The sequence below is a fragment of the Salmo salar genome, chromosome 09 (genome assembly GCF_965601325.2).
Source record: "Salmo salar chromosome 09, fSalSal1, whole genome shotgun sequence".
In the NCBI taxonomy this organism is placed as follows: Eukaryota; Metazoa; Chordata; class Actinopteri; order Salmoniformes; family Salmonidae; genus Salmo; species Salmo salar.
In genome coordinates, this window is record NC_138299.1 from 90,372,275 (window position 1) to 90,394,810 (window position 22,536).

Below are 22,536 nucleotides of genomic sequence, written 5' to 3' on the forward strand. Positions count from 1 at the left end.
ATCAGTAGATAGGATAGTAACTGGCTAAATCAGTAGATAGGCTAGTAACTGGCTAAAGCATATGATATGCTGCTATAGTAGCTGGATGATCTGAAGGTCTGTGTCTGTGGATTTTGCCGGTTAAGAGAGAAGAGAGATACACACTTCAGTGTTTGTTCCGCTGCCTCCCACAGAGAGAGCCTGATAGAGGAAAGAGAGAGAAAGAGAGAGAGACTGATAGAGAAAGAGAGAGAATGAGAGAGAGGACAGAGAGAAAGAGAGAGAACTTGATGGAGGACAGAGAGAGAAAGAGAGAGATTGATAGAAGACAGAGAGTGAAAGAGAGAGAGAGAGAGACTGATAGAGGACAGAGAGAGACTGATAGAGGACAGAGAGAGAAAGAGAGAGAGACTGATAGAGAACAGAGAGAGGGGGGGCAGAGAGAGAGCTAGACAGAGAGAAGAGAGGGGCAGAGAGAGAGCTAGACAGAGAGAAGAGAGGGCCAGAGAGGGAGGGAAGGAGGAGTGAGAAGACTTAAATCCTTCTTTCAGCTCAGATCGTCAGAACTGTTTGGAGAGCAGGGTGTGCTGCCATGGCAACCCAGAGAGACACGTGCATTCCTTACAGAGTGTCGCAGCTCACAGCATGTACCCGAATGCGTGTGTGTATGTGTCACAGCACCCCTGTGTGTATGAGTGTGTATGTGTCACAGTACCCCTGTGTGTATGTGTGTGTGTATGTGTCACAGCACCCCTGTGTGTATGTGTGTGTGTATGCCTGCACGTGTCTGTTGATGCTATTCATTAACTATCAGAGTATACTGCAAGTTCTGATGAATGCACCCGTGGTTAGTGTTTATTGCTGAAGTGACTAACACTGTTTCTGTGTGTGTGTGTGTGTGTGTGTGTGTGTGTGTGTGTGTGTGTGTGTGTGTGTGTGTGTGTGTGTGTGTGTGTGTGTGTGTGTGTGTGTGTGTGTGTGTGTGTCTGTGTGTGTGTGTGTGTGTGTGTGTGTGTGTGTGTGTGTGTGTGTGCATAAAATGCAGTGAACCACTAAGTCTACATCAGCCGTTGAATTGATTCCCTCCTTGTATCACACTAGTGCACAGCATCGTATGCCATGACACTCTATGGTAAAGACCTTTAGTAGAAATGTTTACTGTTTTGAGTGCCCTAGACTGATGTTTCCCAACCCTGGTGATTAGTTGACAAGTTGAATCAGGTGTTTGTCCAGGGATACAATACAGCTGTACTGTTGGGATACTGGAGGACCAGGGTTGGGAAATACTGCCCTAGGCTGTAAACATTATTAACATAATTCACTCATTCTCTACTGCATGAAAATACTGACCTTTATAGAATAGAGCTGAGAGAGAGAGAGAGAGAGAGAGAGAGAGATGGAGAGAGGGATGAGTTCCAGCCAGGCCGCAAGAGTCCGACTGCATTATTAGAGGCGACGTGGCATTTCGAGAACACACACACACACCTGTATAATTTATTCAGATCCAAAAAGCAGAAAAGCCGGTACGTCTTGTTCTTCTAATTTCTGACTGGTCTGAAATCAGAACATTATTCAGCCTGCTTTTGTCCCTCATTTCCAGCAGTGTAAATCCTAATCCATTGTAATGTGGTCATTTCCAGCAGTGTAAATCCTAATCCATTGTAATGTGGTCATTTCCAGCAATGTAAATCCTAATCCATTGTAATGTGGTCATTACAGACTCATTCCTTACACTCACTGATGTCATTAGTCATGCTAATTCTAATTAGCATATGGAATAGAAGGGGAATTTTACGGGGAGTTTAGCAGTTCAGTTTGCTACACTAGATCGACTCAGAGCTGAGGAGATTAGAGGATGGTTAGAGGATGATTACAGGATGGTTAGATGATGATTAGAGGATGGTTAGAGGATGGTTAGATGATGATTAGAGGATGGTTAGAGTATGGTTAGAGGATGGTTAGAGGATGATTAGAGGATGGTTAGAGGATGGTTAGAAGATGGTTAGAGGATGATTAGAGAATGGTTAGAGGATGATTAGAGGATGATTAGAAGATGATTAGAGGATGGTTAGAGGATGATTAGAGGGTGGTTAGCGGATGATTAGAGGATCGTTAGAGGATGGTTAGAGGATGGTTAGAGGATGGTTAGAGGATGATTAGAGTATGGTTAAAGGATGGTTAGAGAGGGCTTTGGTTTTTTTTGTTGCTGGGAGCACGCCTGGACCTGGTCCTTTTCTGACACACACAGACATTCACTCCCATGCACACAAGCATACCATACCTGTTCCATATTAACATAACCATTAAATATAATGTTCAGCAGTAATCAATAGTTGTGAATGAATCATTAATCATTGTTTTAATGGAGTAGTGAAATGATGGCACTGCTCTAAAACCCCCTGGTACTGTAAGCAGCCTTCATAGTGTTTCACTGATGTTCACTGCAGCACTGTACTGTATGAGCTTCTCAAACGTTTTGGGAATGAGGACCCCTTTTGTGATAGCAAATTCATCAGTGACCCATTCCTAATCAGATCACAACTCCAGTGCCGTTTAGAAATCGCCTACAAGGAGTTTTACTATGATGTCTGCAGTGCGTGGCTGGACGAACCAAGTATTGGGCCCAGGGAATGAACGTTTAAAAGGCTCGCCTCTTGGCATCAGAGAGAAAACAAATTTCCTGCAATTCTACACATTTTGTCATGGGGCAAAGACATTTTTGTTGTTGCAGCTTTAAAGCTGATATCATGCAATTCTACACATTTTGCCTTAAATAACAGTGAAAAAAATGGGGAGGGGTAGTATTGCATGAGGCAAACGGTGATCACACCAGATACTGACTGGTTTTCTGATTGTAACGCCCTGGCCATAGAGAGGGGTTTTTGTTCTTTATTTTGGTTAGGCCAGGGTGTTATATTGGGTGGGCGTTCTATGTTCTTTTTTCTAGGTTGGTTTGTTTCGTTGATTTTGGCCGTGTGGCTTCCAATCAGGCACAGCTGTAGTTTGTTGTTGCTGATTGGGAGTCACACATAAGTAGCCTGTTTTTCCTTTGGGTTTTTGTGGGTGATTGTTTCTGTTTTGTTCATGTAGGACCAGACAGGACTGTTTGCTGTCGTTTCTGTCGAGTACTTTGTTTATAGTGGTTCATTTGATTAAATCTTTAAAATGAATACACATCCTCCGCTGCATCTTGGTTTTCTTACGACGACAGCCCTTACACTGATCCACACACCTGCTTTTAAAAAAATCTGTGACCAACAGATACATGTCTGTATTCCCAGTCATGTGAAATCCATAGATTTGGTCCTTATTTATTTATTTCAATTGACTGATTTCCTTATATGAACTGTAACCCAGTAAAATTGTAAAATTGTATTTATATTTTTGATCAGTGTATTTTCTATTTTGAGATCTTGCAGCGGACCCCCTTCAGGACCTTGGACCTCACTTTGAGAACCCCTGCTGTACACTATGGGGTTTATATACTGCTCAAAAAAATAAAGGGAACACTTAAACAACACAATGTAACTCCAAGTCAATCACACTTCTGTGAAATCGAACTGTCCTCTTAGGAAGCAACACTGATTGACAATAAATGTCACATGCTGTTGTGCAAATGGAATAGACAACTGGTGGAAATTATAGGCAATAAGCAAGACGCCCACAATAAAGGAGTGGTTCTGCAGAGGGTGACCACAGACCACTTCTCAGTTCCTATGCTTCCTGGCTGATGTTTTGGTCACTTTTGAATGCTGGCGGTGCTTTCACTCTAGTGGTAGCATGAGACGGAGTCTACAACCCACACAAGTGGCTCAGGTAGTGGAGCTCATCCAGGATGGCACATCAATGCGAGCTGTGGCAAGAAGGTTTGCTGTGTCTGTCAGTGTAGTGTCCAGAGCATGGAGGCGCTACCAGGAGACAGGCCAGTACATCAGGAGACGTGGAGGAGGCCGTAGGAGGGCAACAACCCAGCAGCAGGACCGCTACCTCCGCCTTTGTGCAAGGAGGAGCAGGTGGAGCACTGCCAGAGCCCTGCAAAATGACCTCCAGCAGGCCACAAATGTGCACGTGTCTGCTCAAACAGTCAGAAACAGACTCCATGAGGGTGGTATGAGGGCCCGACGTCCACAGGTGGGGGTTGTGCTTACAGCCCAACACCGTGCAGGACGTTTGGCATTTGCCAGAGAACACCAAGATTGGCAAATTCGCCACTGGCGCCCTGTGCTCTTCACAGATGAAAGCAGGTTCACACTGAGCACATGTGACAGATGTGACAGAGTCTGGAGACGCCGTGGAGAACGTTCTGCTGCCTGCAACATCCTCCAGCATGACCGGTTTGGCGGTGGGTCAGTCATGGTGTGGGGTGGCATTTCTTTGGGGGGCCGCACAGCCCTCCATGTGCTCGCCAGAGGTAGCCTGACTGCCATTAGGTACCGAGATGAGATCCTCAGACCCCTTGTGAGAACATATGCTGGTGCGGTTTGCCCTGGGTTCCTCCTAATGCAAGACAATGCTAGACCTCATGTGGCTGGAGTGTGTCAGCAGTTACTGCAAGAGGAAGGCATTGATGCTATGGACTGGCCCGCCCGTTCCCCAGACCTGAATCCAATTGAGCACATCTGGGACATCATGTCTCGCTCCATCCACCAACGCCACGTTGCACCACTGACTGTCCAGGAGTTGGCGGATGCTTTAGTCCAGGTCTGGGAGGAGATCCCTCAGGAGACCATCCGCCACCTCATCAGGAGCATGCCCAGGCGTTGTAGGGAGGTCATACAGGCACGTGGAGGCCACACACACTACTGAGCCTCATTTTGACTTGTTTTAAGGACATTATATCAAAGTTGGATCAGCCTGTAGTGTGTTTTTCCACTTTAATTTTGAGTCTGACTCCAAATCCAGACCTCCATGGGTTGATAAATTGGATTTCCATTGATAATTTTTGTGTGATTTTGTTGTCAGCACATTTAACTATGTAAAGAAAAAAGTGTTTAATAAGATTATTTCTTTCATTCAGATCTAGGATGTGTTGTTTAAGTGTTCCCTTTATTTTTTTGAGCAGTGTATGTTGGTGATGATTGATTAGTACTAATTAGACTGTTCGTAGATAAGAGTGAGAAAGAGATGATGAGATAGAGGGAGAGAGAAAAGAGATAGTGAGAAGGGTGAGGGTTAGGAAGAGAGAGAGCAAGAACGAGAGTGAGGGAGAAAGAGACGGAGAGAGACGGGAGGGTGTGAGGGGTAGGGAGAGAGAGAGAGACAGAGAGAAAGAGAGCTAGGAGGGCTCCCGAGTGGCGCAGTGGTCTAAGCCACTGCATCTTAGTGCTAGACGCGTCACTACAGACCCTGGTTCGATCCTGGGCTCTATCACAGCTGGCTGTGATCGGGAGTCCCATAGGGCGGCGCACAACTGGCCCAGCATTGTCCTGGTTAAGGGAGGGTTTGGCGGGGTTAGGCCGTCATTGTAAATAAGAATTTGTTCTTAACTTGCCTAGTTAAATAAAGGTTAAAAATAAAAAGAGAGAGAGAAGAGAAGCAGGGGATGGGAGTATGCATGGAAGGAGGGATAGAGAGGAGGGGATATAGTATGGACAGACATGCAGACATATCCTCCTCCTAAAGCCTGCTCAGGTTTAACACAGTAGTAAGTCTCCACATACGCTATCTCTTCTCTTTCACTCATACCCTTCTCTTTCCCTCTCTTCTCTTTCACTCATACCCCTCTCTTTCCCTCTCTTCTCTTTCACTCATACCCCTCTCTTTCCCTCTCTTCTCTTTCACTCATACTCCTCTCTTTCCCTCTCTTCTCTTTCACTCTTACCCCTCTCTTTCCCTCTTCTCTTTCACTCATACCCTCCTCTTTCCCTCTCTTCTCTTTCACTCTTAACCCTCTCTTTCCCTCTTCTCTTTCACTCTTACCCCTCTCTTTCCCTCTCTTCTCTTTCACTCATACCTTTCTCTTTCCCTCTCTTCTCTTTCACTCATACCCTTCTCTTTCCGTCTCTTCTCTTTCACTCATACCCCTCTCTTTCCCTCTCTTCTCTTTCACTCATACTCCTCTCTTTCCCTCTCTTCTCTTTCACTCTTACCCCTCTCTTTCCCTCTTCTCTTTCACTCATACCCTCCTCTTTCCCTCTCTTCTCTTTCACTCTTAACCCTCTCTTTCCCTCTTCTCTTTCACTCTTACCCCTCTCTTTCCCTCTCTTCTCTTTCACTCATACCCCTCTCTTTCCCTCTCTTCTCTTTCACTCATACTCCTCTCTTTCCCTCTCTTCTCTTTCACTCTTACCCCTCTCTTTCCCTCTTCTCTTTCACTCATACCCTCCTCTTTCCCTCTCTTCTCTTTCACTCTTACCCCTCTCTTTCCCTCTCTTCTCTTTCACTCATACCTTTCTCTTTCCCTCTCTTCTCTTTCACTCATACCCTTCTCTTTCCGTCTCTTCTCTTTCACTCATACCCCTCTCTTTCCCTCTCTTCTCTTTCACTCATACCCCTCTCTTTCCCTCTCTTCTCTCATCCTAAATAGTTTTCCTCTTGTTTTTTTGTTCAATCTTCCTTTTAATGTTCTACTTCGCTAACTACACGAAGACTAAACCCTGGAACCCTTTTTTGTTTTCGCTTCAGCTTATTGTTGATCACGTAAAAGGTCTCTACCTCTCTCTGTCCTGTACTCTCTCTGAGTCTGACGTGCCAGAGAAGAGAATGGTACGTAACAGAGACACAGTTAATTGTTAGTGCTCAGTTGTGTTCGCCTGAGGCAGAGAGACAGAGCTACAGCCCGAGTGGTACCCTGTTCCCTATATGGCCTATCACATGGCCCTGATCAGATGTAGTGCACCATAAAGGCAATAGTGTTCCATTTGGGACACTTCCCGAGACACAGAGAAAGGTCCTAGGGGAATTGGCTTCCGACAAATCAGTAGTTTGTTTTTGAAAAGCTGTGACTAAGTGGCCTCCTCTTCCTCCTCCTGTTATTAATCACCACCAATTAATGTGTGTGGCACCGTGAAACACGCTGGCAGCTTCCTTAAGGTGAGATGAACCTGGTGTAGTTCCTTTGTGATGCTCAGTTACCTTGTCTCAGTGATGACGCAAAAACTGAATGCATTCAGTTGTACATTTAACTAGGTATCCCCCTTACCCTTCAACCTTACCTTTACCCCTTACCCTTTCCCCTTCCACCTTACCCTTCCCCCTTACCTTTACCCCTTACCCTTCCCCCTTCCCCTTTCCACTTCCCCCTTAACCTCACCCCTTACCCTTACACCTTACCCTTCCCCCTTACCTTTACCCCTTACCCTTTCCCCTTCCACCTTACCCTTCCCCCTTACCTTTACCCCTTACCCTTCCCCGTTACCTTTACCCCTTACCCTTCCCCGTTACCTTTACCCCTTACCCTTTCCCCTTCCACCTTACCCTTCCCCCTTACCTTTACCCCTTACCCTTCCCCCTTACCCCTTCCCCGTTACCTTTACCCCTTACCCTTTCCCCTTACCCCTTCCCCCTTACCTTTACCTTTACCCCTTAGCCTTACCCCTTCCCCTTTCTCCTAACCCCTTCCCCCTTACCCTTACCCTTTCCCCTTATCCTTTACCCTTAACCTGTCCCCTTCCTCCTTCCCCTTACCCTGTCCCTTTTTTGTTTTTAATCTGCGAGAGAAGCGCTACACCTGTTGCAGAGAGACTGTACCACACAGAATGAGGTGCATAATGCGTGGTGTACATTACGTCATGACACGTCACAATTTAACATACAGCGTCGGTGGGGTCAGTTTTTTCAACTTTTCTCCAATATTATTGGGCCATTACCATGTCAATCAACGCTTGAATAGAAACCTAGTTCACACCCCAGATGTTGATACCAACACAGTCGCTACAGTCCCATTCGTTTTCATTGCAGCCTCGTTTGAATGCCGCGGTTGCTCAGATTTGTACGGAATGGGGTTAGTCACCATTATATCTTTCTCCCTTGAGGTGTAGCTGGACATATCCTAGGGGTTGTGTGTGTAGGTATGTACGTAGGTGTCTGTAGGCATGTCTCAAACTCTTTCTCCCTCTAGGTCTCTGTCGGGGCGGATAGTAGGGGGCGTGTGGTGGTTTTTCACTCTCATCATCATCTCCTCCTACACGGCCAACCTGGCTGCTTTCCTCACAGTGGAGAGGATGGTCTCCCCCATAGAGAGTGCTGAGGACCTGGCTAAACAGACTGAGATCGCCTACGGAACTCTGGATGCTGGTTCCACCAAAGAGTTCTTCAGGGTGAGACCTGTGGTTTACTCATAAACACACACTTGTTTGACTGGCATGTACATGCAGTTTACTCACACACACAGTTTACTACCCCTGCCCCCCCCACACACACATACACACACACACACACACACACACAATCCTAACCCCTCCTCTCTCCCCAGCGGTCTAAGATCGCAGTGTTTGAGAAGATGTGGTCGTACATGAAGTCGGCCGACCCCTCAGTGTTTGTGAAGACCACAGACGAGGGTGTGATGAGGGTGAGGAAGTCCAAAGGGAAGTACGCCTACCTGTTAGAGTCCACCATGAACGAGTACATTGAACAGAGGAAACCCTGTGACACCATGAAGGTCGGGGGGAACCTGGACTCTAAAGGATACGGTATCGCCACGCCCAAGGGCTCACCCCTCAGGTAATAACGTGGAACTGCACCTCTGCCTCAGCGCCTTGAATGGCTTAACCAGCTTTTTTTGCATGCAGATTGTTTTGTATGGAGGTACTAGATACATCCCTTTTCCCTATATTGTGCGTTACTTTTGACCAAGTTCCACAAGGTGCTGGTCAGAAGTAGTGAACTATGTAGTTGATTTACTATAAAGACACCTTTTAACATTAGGTCAAACATGCTGCTTATGACACTGATAAAACAGTGTGTTGATGTTTATAGTGGATCGTACGACACGCTATGTGTCATTTGAGATGCATACACTATAAACATTAATATCAACACACTGTTTTATCAGTGTCATCAGGGCTTGGAGGGTCCTAATCCTCTCCATGTATTCTGTTCCAGAAAGGGTTTGGAGGTGTCCTAATCCTCTCCATGTATTCTGTTCCAGAAAGGGCTTGGAGGGTCCTAATCCTCTCCATGTATTCTGTTCCAGAAAGGGCTTGGAGGGTCCTAATCCTCTCCATGTATTCTGTTCCAGAAAGGGTTTGGAGGTGTCCTAATCCTCTCCATGTATTCTGTTCCAGAAAGGGCTTGGAGGGTCCTAATCCTCTCCATGTATTTTAATGAGAAGTCTCCTATGGGGAGATTTCATTTAGTGTCTTTGAATAGTAATTTAGTGGACTGTCACTGTAGGCTGCATGCACACAGCGAAGGTCCTTTCACAATCCATTTCTTTCTCTCACTCATTCTCTCTCACACACACACACACACACACACACACACACACACACACACACACACACACACACACACACACACACACACACACACACACACACACACACACACACACACTCACAGACACGAAACACACATACACTCCTAACCCCTCCTTTCTCCCCCCAGCGGCCTAAGATGACACACACACTGAGCGAGGTCCGTGGTATTCACAGATGTCTGATACTGACAGAGAAGACGGGGTTCATTACTCAGATAATGTTTTGTAAGAGAGTCTGAGACAATTTTAGACTGAATGGTCTCTTTCATTCATTGAGATCCCATTGTTCTGGCTAGACACTTAAGATGTGGGTAAATCAAGCCGTACAAATTATAATTTGTTTAATTATTCTCTGTCCGAATCAGAAATTTGTGGACACCCCCTTTTTTGTTTACTAAGGGCTCTGTTCAATCAAATGTGCCTTAGAGGTGTTGCCTGGTGACACCTTTGTTCTCACACAGGACACGTTCTAAATCTAGAAGCGTCTACCTGTGAGGGGAGTATACTGAATATTCTCACAGTGTCTGAAACCATTCTGCAGTATCATTTTAGTACAGTCAATATGAGATACGATGCCAGTTTGATTGAATTCATCTTTCAGAATTGCTACATTAACAGCTCTTCATTTCACAGGATCTCAACTGTTGTTACCCTGAAGACTGTTGTTCTGTTTTGACTTTGTCCTAGCTTCATCCCTGGAGAGTACTGTTGTGTTCTGACCTTGTCCTAGCTTCATCCCTGGAGTATACTGTTGTGTTTTGACCTTGTCCTAGCTTCATCCCTGACGTGTACTGTTGTGTTTTGACCTTGTCCTAGCTTCATCCCTGACATGTACTGTTGTGTTTTGACCTTGTCCTAGCTTTATCCCTGATGTGTACTGTTGTGTTTTGACCTTGTCCTAGCTTCATCCCTGATGTGTACTGTTGTGTTTTGTTGGGAAAACCCACTCCTCTTTTAACCCACCACCAAGCACTCTGTCGCCTCATGTACTCGACCTCTGACCTCTAACCATCCACCAAGCACTCTGTCGTCTCATCTACTCGACCTCTGACCTCTAACCCACCACCAAGCACTCTGTCGCCTCATCTACTCGACCTCTGACCTCTAACCATCTACCAAGCACTCTGTCTTCTCATCTACTCGACCTCTGACCTCTAACCATCCACCAAGCACTCTGTCGTCTCATCTACTCGACCTCTGACCTCTAACCCACCACCAAGCACTCTGTCGCCTCATCTACTCGACCTCTGACCTCTAACCATCCACCAAGCACTCTGTCGCCTCATCTACTGGACCTCTAACCTCTAACCATCCACCAAACACTCTGTCGTCTCATCTACTCGACCTCTGACCTCTAACCATCCACCAAGCACTCTGTCGTCTCATCTACTGGATCTCTAACCTCTAACCATCCACCAAGCACTCTGTCACCTCATCTACTCGACCTCTAACCTCTAACCATCCACCAAGCACTCTGTCGTCTCATCTACTGGACCTCTAACCTCTAACCATCCACCAAACACTCTGTCGTCTCATCTACTCGACCTCTAATCTCTAACCTCTAACCATCCACCAAACACTCTGTCGTCTCATCTACTCGAACTCTAACCTCTAACCCATCACCAAGCACTCTGTCGCCTCATCTACTCGACCTCTAACCTCTAACCTCTAACCATCCACCAAGCACTCTGCTGCCTCATCTACTTGACCTCTAACCTCTAACCCATCACCAAGCACTCTGCTGCTTCATCTACTTGACCTCTAACCATCCACCAAGCACTCTGCTTCCTCATCTACTTGACCTGTAACCTCTAACCATCCACCAAGCACTCTGTCACCTCATCTACTCGACCTCTAACCTCTAACCATCCACCAAGCACTCTGTCACCTCATCTACTCAACCTCTAACCTCTAACCATCCACCAAGCACTCTGTCGCCTCATCTACTCGACCTCTAACCTCTAACCCATCACCAAGCACTCTGTCGTCTCAGCTACTCGACCTCTAACCATCCACCAAGCACTCTGTCACCTCATCTACTTGACCTCTAACCTCTAACCATCCACCAAGCACTCTGTCGCCTCAACTACTGGACCTCTAACCTCTAACCATCCACCAAGCACTCTGCTGCTTCATCTACTTGACCTCTAACCATCCACCAAGCACTCTGTCACCTCATCTACTCAACCTCTAACATCTAACCCATCACCAAGCACTCTGTCGTCTCAGCTACTCGACCTCTAACCATCCACCAAGCACTCTGTCACCTTATCTACTCAACCTCTAAGCTCTAACCATCCACCAAGCACTCTGTCGCCTCATCTACTGGACCTCTAAACTCTAACCATCCACCAAGCACTCTGTCGCCTCATCTACTCGACCTCTAACCTCTAACCCATCACCAAGCACTCTGTCGTCTCATCTACTCGACCTCTAACCTCTAACCATCCACCAAGCACTCTGTTGTCTCATCTACTCGACCTCTAACCATCCACCAAGCACTCTGTCACCTCATCTACTGGACCTCTAACCTCTAACCATCCACCAAGCACTCTGTCGCCTCATCTACTCGACCTCTAACCTCTAACCATCCACCAAGCACTCTGTCACCTCATCTACTGGACCTCTAACCTCTAACCATCCACCAAGCACTCTGTCGCCTCATCTACTCGACCTCTAACCATCCACCAAGCACTCTGTCACCTCATCTACTCGACCTCTAACCTCAAACCATCCACCAAGCACTCTGTTGTCTCATCTACTCGACCTCTAACCATCCACCAAGCACTCTGTCACCTCATCTACTCGACCTCTAACCTCTAACCATCCACCAAGCACTCTGTCGCCTCATCTACTCGACCTCTAACCCACCAACAGGGTATATTGTTATATACTGTACATGAACACATAAAAGTCAATGTCTGACTCTACCTGGGATGAGAGAGAGAGCGAGAGAGAGACAGTTCCTGGGATTGAGAGAGACAGCCTATCAGAGAGGTGCTATAGATATGGATGTGGTAGTTAATTTCGCTGAGCTAGTTGGGGGTTTCCTTTCTATGCTAGAGTCAATAATCAACTAAGAAAGGAGTGAGAGAAACTTCAGTCTACTCTAAAGTGAGTTTTGAGACTCAACATCTAAGCATATTTGTATGGATCGAATGCTGATAGCCCTTCATTTCTGAACACTGAATTGCTGTCTATAAGAATGTTAAGGGAGGTTGGGATATTTATAGTTCTCCGTTTCCATAGCAAGACATTTTTATTTTTATTTTTTTATTTCACCTTTATTTAACCAGGTAGGCAAGTTGAGAACAAGTTCTCATTTACAATTGCGACCTGGCCAAGATAAAGCAAAGCAGTTCGACAACATACAAAAACACAGAGTTACACATGGAGTAAAACAACATATCCACATAGTGGAAACACAAAAGACATCATCATCTAGTGACATGCAGGCAGGCAGGCTTCCATATCTGAAGCATCTCCATGATATCTGCTGTCTCCCTCTTCGAAGAAGTCCTGTCCTCTCTGTGGATAAACCTGACTCAAGTATGGCCAGCAAGCATTTCAGTCCATTGAGATATACAAATAATATACTGTATATCAAGCATTTAGAGTGTCCAAACTCAAGATCAACCTCATGGTGTATTCACTCCATAGTCTTAGCCATGCAGGTGGTTCAACATTCATAATCATAACTACTTACCTACCTGTCCATACACTTTTTCATTATACAGTTATCATTATTAAAATATAGCTCCAACATTTTCAAGATTGCTCTGTACAGTCTATAAATATATATTTATATACCTGTCCATAAAATAATTTTTTTTAGTATTTCCTAACCCAGTAAAACTGACCCAGTTATGATTCTATCCATTATCGTTCTAAAGAAACCCTGTTAACCTGGCCGTGTTAAAACTGAACGAGCAAGGCCTGTTGGACAAACTGAAAAACAAATGGTGGTACGACAAGGGCGAGTGTGGCAGCGGGGGCGGGGACTCCAAGGTCAGAACCCTGTTTCAACCAACCACGCTGATCCACCAGGGGGGTAACTGGCCAATCACAAAGCTGCTCAGACACTCTGGATGGAAACACTTCCTGACAACTCTGTGAAACACAAGAGAGACATGATATTGTATCTCTCCCAAGGCATCGATAGTTCTATGGCCCCGACTTCAACACGCAGGGTAACCAGTGCTTCAACTCTGTATAAAAGGGGCAACTTAAAACTACAGAGAAACATTATACTCTCTCCCTAGCCAACATAAACTATTGTAGTCCTTCTGGGCAGAGGGTGTCTGGAATTAGCACAGTTTGGATTTTAGTAGCCTCCCCTCCTTACCCTGTCCTCATGAATAAGTAAGGGTTGTATTTTATTCATGTGTAGGATCCCTGTCAAGCTGATACACTGATGACTCCACACAAACAGCAGAATTGGGTTTGTTTGTGTCTTTGTCCCCAAGCATCTCCTACTACCTAGATGCTCCTACAACTTTTAAAGGGGAATAGACTCCAGAATCAGAATATTTTCTGATGTATTGTGTTCCGTAACAGAGGGTTCACAGCTGGTGTGCCGGTTACCCAAAGTGATACAGTAATACACATCTACTACCGTACAGTACAATAGGGAGAGATGGAGTATTAACACATATCACTTTGACTCTGATGTACATGTGTATGTTGCTGATGATGTTGATGTATACTTTATGTACTTGCCTGTGAGTGAACGTGTGTGTGTGGGTTCAGACTACTAACCAGTGACACAGCTAAAGTGCAGTAATCCTTGATGTGTAGATGTGGTATATGATTGGACATGTTCTGAATGACTGACATAAGATAACATATGTTATGCTATGTTATTTATGTAATGGCCCTGCCCTGCCCTGTCCTGGGTGTGGTGCGGTGTGGTGTACGTGCAGGATCCCGGTAAACCTAGCCGTGTTGAAGCTCAATGAGCAGGCCGTCTTAGACAAACTAAAGAACAAATGGTGGTACGATAAAGGAGAGTGTGGCAGCAACGACTCCGGACGCAAGGTCAGTCACACACTATAACTCAGTCCTTATACCCCCAAACACACCCGCATAAAAGCCCTGATCCTAGACCAGTCCTAGCCCTCAAACAATCCTCACAACCTCCTCAAAACCCCTGATCCAAAACCAGTCTGAAACTACAAAAGCCCTGTAAGGTCTGTTCCCAGACCAGCCCTTATATCTCAAACTTTTGCTCTATCTTTCTTAAACATCTCTTAAACATGGTACTCATTAGTATAGTGACTGAGATTGTCTCTCTCTCTCTCTCTCTCTCTCTCTCTCTCTCTCTCTCTCTCTCTCTCTCTCTCTCTCTCTCTCTCTCTCTCTCTCTCTCTCTCTCTCTCTCTCCTCTCTCTCTCTCTCTCCTCTCTCTCTCTCTCCTCTCTCTCTCTCTCTCTCTCTCTCTCTCTCTCTCTCTCTCTCTCTCTCTCTCTCTCTCTCTCTCTCTCTCTCTCCTCTCTCTCTCTCTCTCTCTCTCTCTCTCTCTCTCTCTCTCTCTCTCTCTCTCTCTCTCTCATTGGGAGCCATTCACTGTTCTCTCCATAATTAGGCCAAGGATTGAATGAACTACTGACCTTGATGGTTGAGGTAAAACAGTGGAGATTACATTGTTAAATCAAAGATGTTAGAGGTCATGTGTTGTGATACACAAGAACATAATGTATGCTGCCTGCTCCGTATTGCAGAACATCAGCTACGTACACAGTACCTCTAAGCAATACATGTCGGCATGTCTCTTTGAAGAGAGCGTAACATTCACTTTCTGTGAGGTTGTTTTGGAGTGATGCATAGCTAACAAATGATGGTGATCTTGTTGCAGGCATCCCTCATGTCAGAATGAGATTGTATGTATACTACTACATTATGTTGAAGTACATCATTGTAAAGTGCACTCTGCTGATCTAGGTTATGTCAACCAGAGGGAATAGAAACATACAGAGATCAGTACATACAGTGTATTCGGAAAGTATTCAGACCCCTTCACTTTATTCCACATTAGAGCCTTATTCTAAAATTGATTTAATTACATTTTCCCTCATCAATCTACACACAATACCCCATAATGACAAAGTGAAAACAGGTTTTTAGAAATTTGTGCAAATGTATTAACAATAAAAACCTTTACACAAGTATTCAGACCCTTTGATATGAGACTCCAAATTGAGCTGCTCAGGTCCATCCTGTTTCCATTGATCATCCTTGAGTTGTTCCTACAACTTGATTGGAGTCCACCTGTGGTAAATTCAATTGATTGGACGTGATTTGGAAAGGCACACACCTGTCTATAGAAGGTCCCACAGTTGACAGTGCATGTCAGAGAAAAAACCAAGCCATGAGGTCGAAGGAGTTGTCTGTAGAGTTCCGAGACAGGATTGTGTCGATGCACAGATCTGGGGAAGGTACCAAGAACAGAGTGGCCTCTATCATTCTTAAATGGAAGAAGTTTGGAACCACCGAGACTCTTCCTAGAGCTGGCCGCCCGGCCAAACTGAGCAATCAGGGGAGAAGGGCCTTGGTTGGGGAGGTGACCAAGAACCTGATGGTCACTCTGACAGTGCTCCAGAGTTCCTCTGTGGAGAGGAGAACCTTCCAGAAGGACAACCATCTCTACAGCACTCCACCAATCATGCCTTTATGGTAGAGTGAGTGGCCAGACAGAAGCCAATCCTCAGTAAAATGCAACATGTTTGCCAAAAGGCACCTAAAGGACTCTCAGACCATGAGAAACAAGATTCTCTGGTCTGATGAAACCAAGAACTCTTTGGCCTGAATGCCAAGCGTCATGTCTGGAGGAAACCCGGCACCATCCCTACGGTGAAGCATGGTGGTGGCAGCATACTGTGGAATGTTTTTCAGCGGCAGGGACTGGGAGACTAGTCAGGATCGAGGGAAAGATGAACGGTGCAAAGTACAGAGAGATCCTTGATGAAAACCTGCTCCAGAGCGCTCAGGACCTCAGACTGGGGCGAAGGTTCACGTTCCAACAGGACAACGACCCTAAGCACACAGCCAAGACAGCGCAGAAGTGGCTTTAGGGTAAGTCTCTGAATGTCCTTGAGTGGCCCAGCGCAAGCCCGGACTTGAACCCTATCGAACATCTCTGGAGAGACCTGAAAATATCTGTTCAGCAACGCTCGCCATCCAACCTCACAGAGCTTGAGAGGATCTGCAGAGAAGAATAGATGAAACTCCCCAAATACAGGTGTGCCAAGCTTGTAGCGTCATATGCAAGAAGACTCGAGGCTGTAATCGCTGCTAAAGGGGCTTCAACAAAGTACTGAGTAAAAGGTCTGAGTACTTATGTAAATGTGATATTTAAGTTTTTGCTTTGTCATTATGGGGTATTATGTGTCGATTGATGAGGGAAAAAACAATTTAATCAATTTTTGAATAAGGCTGTAGCGTAACAAAATGTGGAAAAAGTAATGAGGTCTGAATTCTTTCTGAATGCACTGTAGCTGTTGTCAGCAGAGTGGTCTCTTAAAGCATACAGGCAGAGAACAAAACAAAGAACAGCACCCTAAGGCTCCACGATGGGACTGAGTTGTTTCTGAAATGGCAACCTAATTCTCTATACAGTTCACTTAGGATGCCATTTTGGATGCAGCCTGGATGTCAGTGTGGAGAAAGAGAGGGAGTGTGTGATTTTGATTTAAATGATGGACCCTGTGAAGGGCTCAGACCACTCCTAACCCCTGACCCATGGTTCCTAACATGACCTTGGCTCCTTCTCTGTCTGTGGATGTGACCCCCATGGATCCAATGCACCTCTTGTTGCCAGGCCCTGAAACACCTCTCCACACCAGCCTGTCTGGTCTGGCTCTACCCTCTCCAGTGGGAGAGGTGCACCCCACCCAAAACCTATAAAACCTACAGATACTATTTAGCCTAGCAACCCCGTAGCCTCGCATGCCAGCCTGATCCTGTTCAGCCTAGCAACCCCTTAGCCTCGCGTGCCAGCCTGATCCTGTTCAGCCTAGCAACCCCTTAGCCTCGCGAGCCACCCTGATCCTGTTCAGCCTAGCAACTCATTAGCCTCACAAGCCACCCTGATCCTGTTCAGCCTAGCAACCCCTTAGCCTCACGTGCCAGCCTGATCCTGTTCAGCCTAGCAACCCCTTAGCCTCGCGTGCCAGCCTGATCTTGTTCAGCCTAGCAACCCCTTAGCCTCGCAAGACACCCTGATCCTGCTCAGCCTAGCAACCCCTTAGCCTCGCAAGCCACCCTGATCCTGTTCAGCCTAGCAACCCCTTAGCCTCGCAAGCCACCCTGATCCTGTTCAGCCTAGCCTCTTAGACTCGCGAACCAGCCTGATCCTGTTCAGCCTAGCAACCCGTTAGTCTTGCGAGCCAGACTGAGCTTCCGAGCATACAGTAAATTAAATGATTAAGCTTGCGATATCAGGCTGTCTCGCGAGGCTAGCAACCCCCTACACCCAACATAACCCTAAAGCAGACTCAGGGAGTTTGATAATGATCCGATTGTCTTGACCTGCATGGTTTCTCACCATTGAGAATGAAGAAACGGCCTCAACCCTCCTTATGCTGCATGGATGCATGGATCTTTTGAGGATTTGACTCAAGTTTTATTGTCATTAAAAATGCACTTTATCTAAACCCCCTCAGAAATAAAGAAAGGAAATGTATATAACGTTAGACTAGCTCTTCAAGTACTATCTATGTGTCTGAGTGCGGAGTGAGTGGGTTATTTACTATGTCAAGTTAGTTTCAAACAATAGTTAGTTTCTTAATGAAGCCAGTGTGTTATATTAGTAGTGTGAAGTTGCACGTGTTGTTTAGTGAGTATTATCTTGTCTACCTGTATTTCGTTTGGGTTAGTTAACTAAGCAGTTAACTAAGCAGGGTTTGGGTTAGTTAACTAAGCATGGTTTGAGTTAGTTAACTAAGCAGGGTTTGGGTTAGTTAACTAAGCAGGGTTTGGGTTAGTTAACTAAGCAGGGTTTGGGTTAGTTAACTAAGCAGGGTTTGGGTTAGTTAACTAAGCAGGGTTTGAGTTAGTTAACTAAGCAGGGTTTGGGTTAGTTAACTAAGCAGGGTTTGGGTTAGTTAACTAAGCAGGGTTTGGGTTAGTTAACTAAGCAGGGTTTGGGTTAGTTAACTAAGCAGGGTTTGGGTTAGTTAACTAAGCAGGGTTTGGGTTGGTTAACTAAGCAGGGTTTGGGTTGGTTAACTAAGCAGGGTTTGGGTTAGTTAACTAAGCAGGGCAGAACTGTTATGTGTTTTCTGGGAGTCCTGACACAATTGTGTCTGTCTGTGTGTGTGCGCGTGTGGACCACATTTGTTTGTCTCTGTGCATGCTGTTTCTGTGTGTTTTTACATGTTTTCTATGTATGCTGTCATTGTGTGTGTGTAATGTGTGTGTGTGTGTGTGTGTGTGTCTGTGTGTTTGTAATGATTGTGTGTATGTGTGTGTAATGTGTGTGTAATGTGTGTGTGTGTGTGTGTAATATGTATGTGTAATGTGTGTGTATGTAATGTGTGTGTAATGTGTGTGTGTAGTGTGCAATGTGTGTATGTGTGTAATGTATGTGTGTGTAATGTGTGTGTGCAATGTGTGTGTCTGTGTAATGTGTGTGTGTAAGGTGTGTGTGTGTAATGTATATGTGTGTGTGTGTGTGTGTCCTCCCCTCTCTCCTTCTTACTCCGTCTCTCCCCCCAGGATAAGACAAGTGCGTTGAGCCTGAGCAACGTGGCCGGAGTGTTCTACATTCTGATTGGAGGGCTGGGCCTGGCCATGCTGGTGGCGTTGGTGGAGTTCTGCTACAAGTCGCGAACCGAGTCTCAGAGAATGAAGGTGTCCACCGCGCGAGCCGCCGCCGCATCCGCCGCTCAGACCATTCAGTGCTCAGCCTTAGACACAGGGGGCGCTACCGCTCCTTACACAGAGCTGCAGAGCTACGGCCTGTACTCCAACAACACTGTTAAGATATAAGAGAGAGAGAGAGAACAGAGGACACGGGGTAGGAAACTGTGATACCATGATGATGATGATTGATGATGTTGATATCATCTGCCTCTTCCTCACCCCTCCCTCCCTCCCTCCAGCCATCTAACCGTGTGATCACAGTAGACCCACCTGTAGCACCTCACTACTTCTCAACCGCAACGCAAACGATCTACCTCTGTACCTCTGTCTTTACCCTTTTACCTCTCTGTCTGTCTCTTTCTCTCTACCTGTCTCTGTCCCTTAATCATTCTCTCTTTACTTCACCATCTCCCTCCCTCTCCCCTCCTCCCTCCTCTGCTGACTCTATGTGTTGTAGTGCAGGTCATTGTAGTTGCATCCTATCTATGCCCCTAACTCCTCTCCCTCCCTCCTCTCTCCTCCCTCCCTCCCTCCCTACTCTCCCTCCTCTCCCCTTCCCTCCCTACTCTCCCTCCTCTCCCCTCCCCTCCCTCCTCTCCCCTCCTCCCTCCCTCTCCTCTCTCCTCCTCTCCCCTCCCTCCTCTCTCCTCCCTCCCTCCTCTCCTCTATACGCTCCCTCTCCCCTCCCTCCTCTCCTCCCTCCCTCCTCTCCTCCATACTCTCTCTCCCTCCTCCCTCCTCTCCTTCCTCCCTCTCCTCTCTCCTCCTCTCCCCTCCCTCCTCTCTCCTCCCTCCCTCCTCTCCTCCATACTCTCCCTCCTCTCCCTCCTCTCTCCTCCTCCCCTCCCTCCCTCCTCTTCTTTCTCCCTCCCTCCCTCCTCTCTCCTCCTCCTCCCCTCCCTCCTCTCCTCCCTCCCTGCTCTCCTCCATACTCTCCCTCCTCTCCTCCCTCCCTCCCTCCTCTCCTCTCTCCCCCTCTCCCCTCCCTCCTCTCTCCTCCCTCCCTCCTCTTCTCCATACTCTCCCTCCCTCCTCTCCCCTCTCTCCTCCCTCCCTCCTCTCCTCCATATTCTCCCTCCCTCCTCCCCTCCCTCCTCTCCCTTCCCTCCTCTCCTCCTCCCTCCCTCCTCTCCTCCATACTCTCCCTCCCTCCTCCATACTCTCCCTCCCTCCTCCCTCCTCTCCTCCATACTCTCCCTCCCTTCTCCCTCCTTTCCTTCCCTCCGCCCTCCCTCTCTCCTCCCTCCTCTGCTGACTCTGTGTTGTAGTGTAGGTCATTGTAGTAGCATCCTATCTATGCCCCTCCCTCCCCTCCTCATCCCTCCTCTCCTCTCCTCCCTCCTCTCCTCTCCTCTATCCCTCCTCTCCCCTGCCTCCCTCCTCTCTCCTCCTCCCTCCCTCTCCTCCCCTCCCTCCTCTCTCCTCCTCCTCCCCTCTCTCCTCTCCCCTCCCTCCTCTCCTCCCTCCCTCCTCTCCTCCATACTCTCCCTCCCTCCTCCCTCCTCTCCTCCATACCCTCCCTCCCTCCTCCCTCCTCTTCCCTCCCTCCTCTCCCCTCCTCCCTCCTCTGCTGACTCTGTGTTGTAGTGCAGGTCATTGTAGCAGCATCCTATCTATGTCCCTAACTCCCCTCCTCATCCCTCCTCTCCTCTCACTCCCTCCTCTCCCCTCCTCCCTCCTCTGCTGACTCTGTGTTGTAGTGCAGGTCATTGTAGTAGCATCCTATCTATGCCCCTCCCTCCCCTCCTCATCCCTCCTCTCCCTCCCTTCTCTCCTCTCTCCTTCCTCTCCCCTGCCTCCCTCCTCTCTCCTCCTCCCTCCCTCCCTCCCTCCTCTCCCCTCCTCCCTCCTCTCCCCTGCCTCCCTCCTCTCTCCTTCCCTCCTCCTCTCTCCTTCCCTCCTCCCTCCTCTCTCCTCCTCCCTCCCTCCTCTCCCCTCTCCCCTCCTCCCTCCTCTCCCCTGCCTCTCTCCTTCCCTCCCTCCTTTCCCCTCCTCCCTCCTCTGCTGACTCTGTGTTGTAGTGCAGGTCATTGTAGTAGCATCCTATCTATGTTGCCACTGCTGTAACAGAGATGATAAAAACAGAGATGATAGATTTAGGATTATAAATGATAGATTATAGATTCTACAGTATTACCCAAGCTTACAAGTGTGATGCGTGTGGGCTATCAGAAGGGTTTACCGCTCCGCACCAGTAACAGTCAGTAGCTAGATAAAGACAATGAAGGATAACACACTGTGACTGCTATCAGCTCATTGTCTGTGTCCCAAATGGCACTCTATACCCTATACAGTGTGCTACTTTTGACCGGAGCCCATAGGGTGCACTATATATAGAGAATAGTGTGCACTGTATAGAGAATATGGTGCACTATATAGGGAATAGGGTGCACTGTATAGGGAATAGGGTGCGCTATAGAGGGAATAGGTTGCACTATATATAGAGAATAGGGTGCACTATATAGAGAATAGGGTGAACTATGTAGGGAATAGGCTGCACTATATATAGAGAATAGGGTGCACTATATAGAGAATAGGGTGCACTATATAGGGAATAGGGTGCACTGTATAGAGAATATGGTGCACTATATAGGGAATAGGGTGCACTATATAGTGAAAAGGGTGCACTATATAGGGAATAGGGTGCACTATATAGGGAATAGTGTGCCCTATATAGAGAATAGGATGCACTATATAGGGAATAGGGTGCACTGTATAGAGAATATGGTGCACTATATAGGGAATGGGGTGCACTATATATAGGGAATAGAGTGCACTATATAGGGAATAGTGTGCACTATATAGAGAATAGGGTGAATTATATAGAGAATAGGGTGCACTATATAGGGAATAGTGTGCATTATATAGAGAATAGGGTGCATTATATAGGGTGCCATTTGGGACGTTTACATTGTCTGCCAAACACTTACCATCATAATAGAGACATGCTCGTTTCTTCTAGCCTGTTCATAGATGCCTGTAGTTAGTTACACATTCATTCACACAACTATTATTGTTAATATATTCCAGTATTCTTGTAGACAAATCAAATACGAGGAGACCAAATGGAGGGCTGTTGATTCAACAAAGACCTTGTGGTTGAAACGTCAGCGATTAAATGACACATAATATAATACAATATGATTCTACTGAATTACAATACTATGATATTGTTATATTTTATTATTATATTACACCAGCCTATCCTTTTGTCTTTGTTAGAGTCTAAATCCCCAGGAGATACATACACTATTTACCTGGTAGGGTTAACCTCTGTT

The 22,536-nt window shown here is 46.6% G+C and overlaps 1 protein-coding gene across 2 annotated transcripts in view; it reads left to right on the forward strand.

Moving 5' to 3' along the window:
- LOC106612123 (glutamate receptor 1-like) overlaps positions 1 to 22,536 on the forward strand; it is a 344,456-nt gene that overhangs the window by 298,364 nt on the left and 23,556 nt on the right. The window contains exons 12-15 of one of the 2 annotated variants that reach the window (XM_045724994.2): positions 8,039 to 8,237; positions 8,393 to 8,640; positions 13,291 to 13,405; positions 19,112 to 19,246. In XM_045724994.2, the coding sequence (XP_045580950.2) occupies positions 8,039 to 8,237; positions 8,393 to 8,640; positions 13,291 to 13,405; positions 19,112 to 19,246 (697 nt within the window). Of the gene's footprint in view, positions 1 to 8,038; positions 8,238 to 8,392; positions 8,641 to 13,290; positions 13,406 to 14,319; positions 14,435 to 19,111; positions 19,247 to 22,536 lie in introns of both variants that reach the window. The other variant, XM_082956056.1, reaches the window with a different exon arrangement.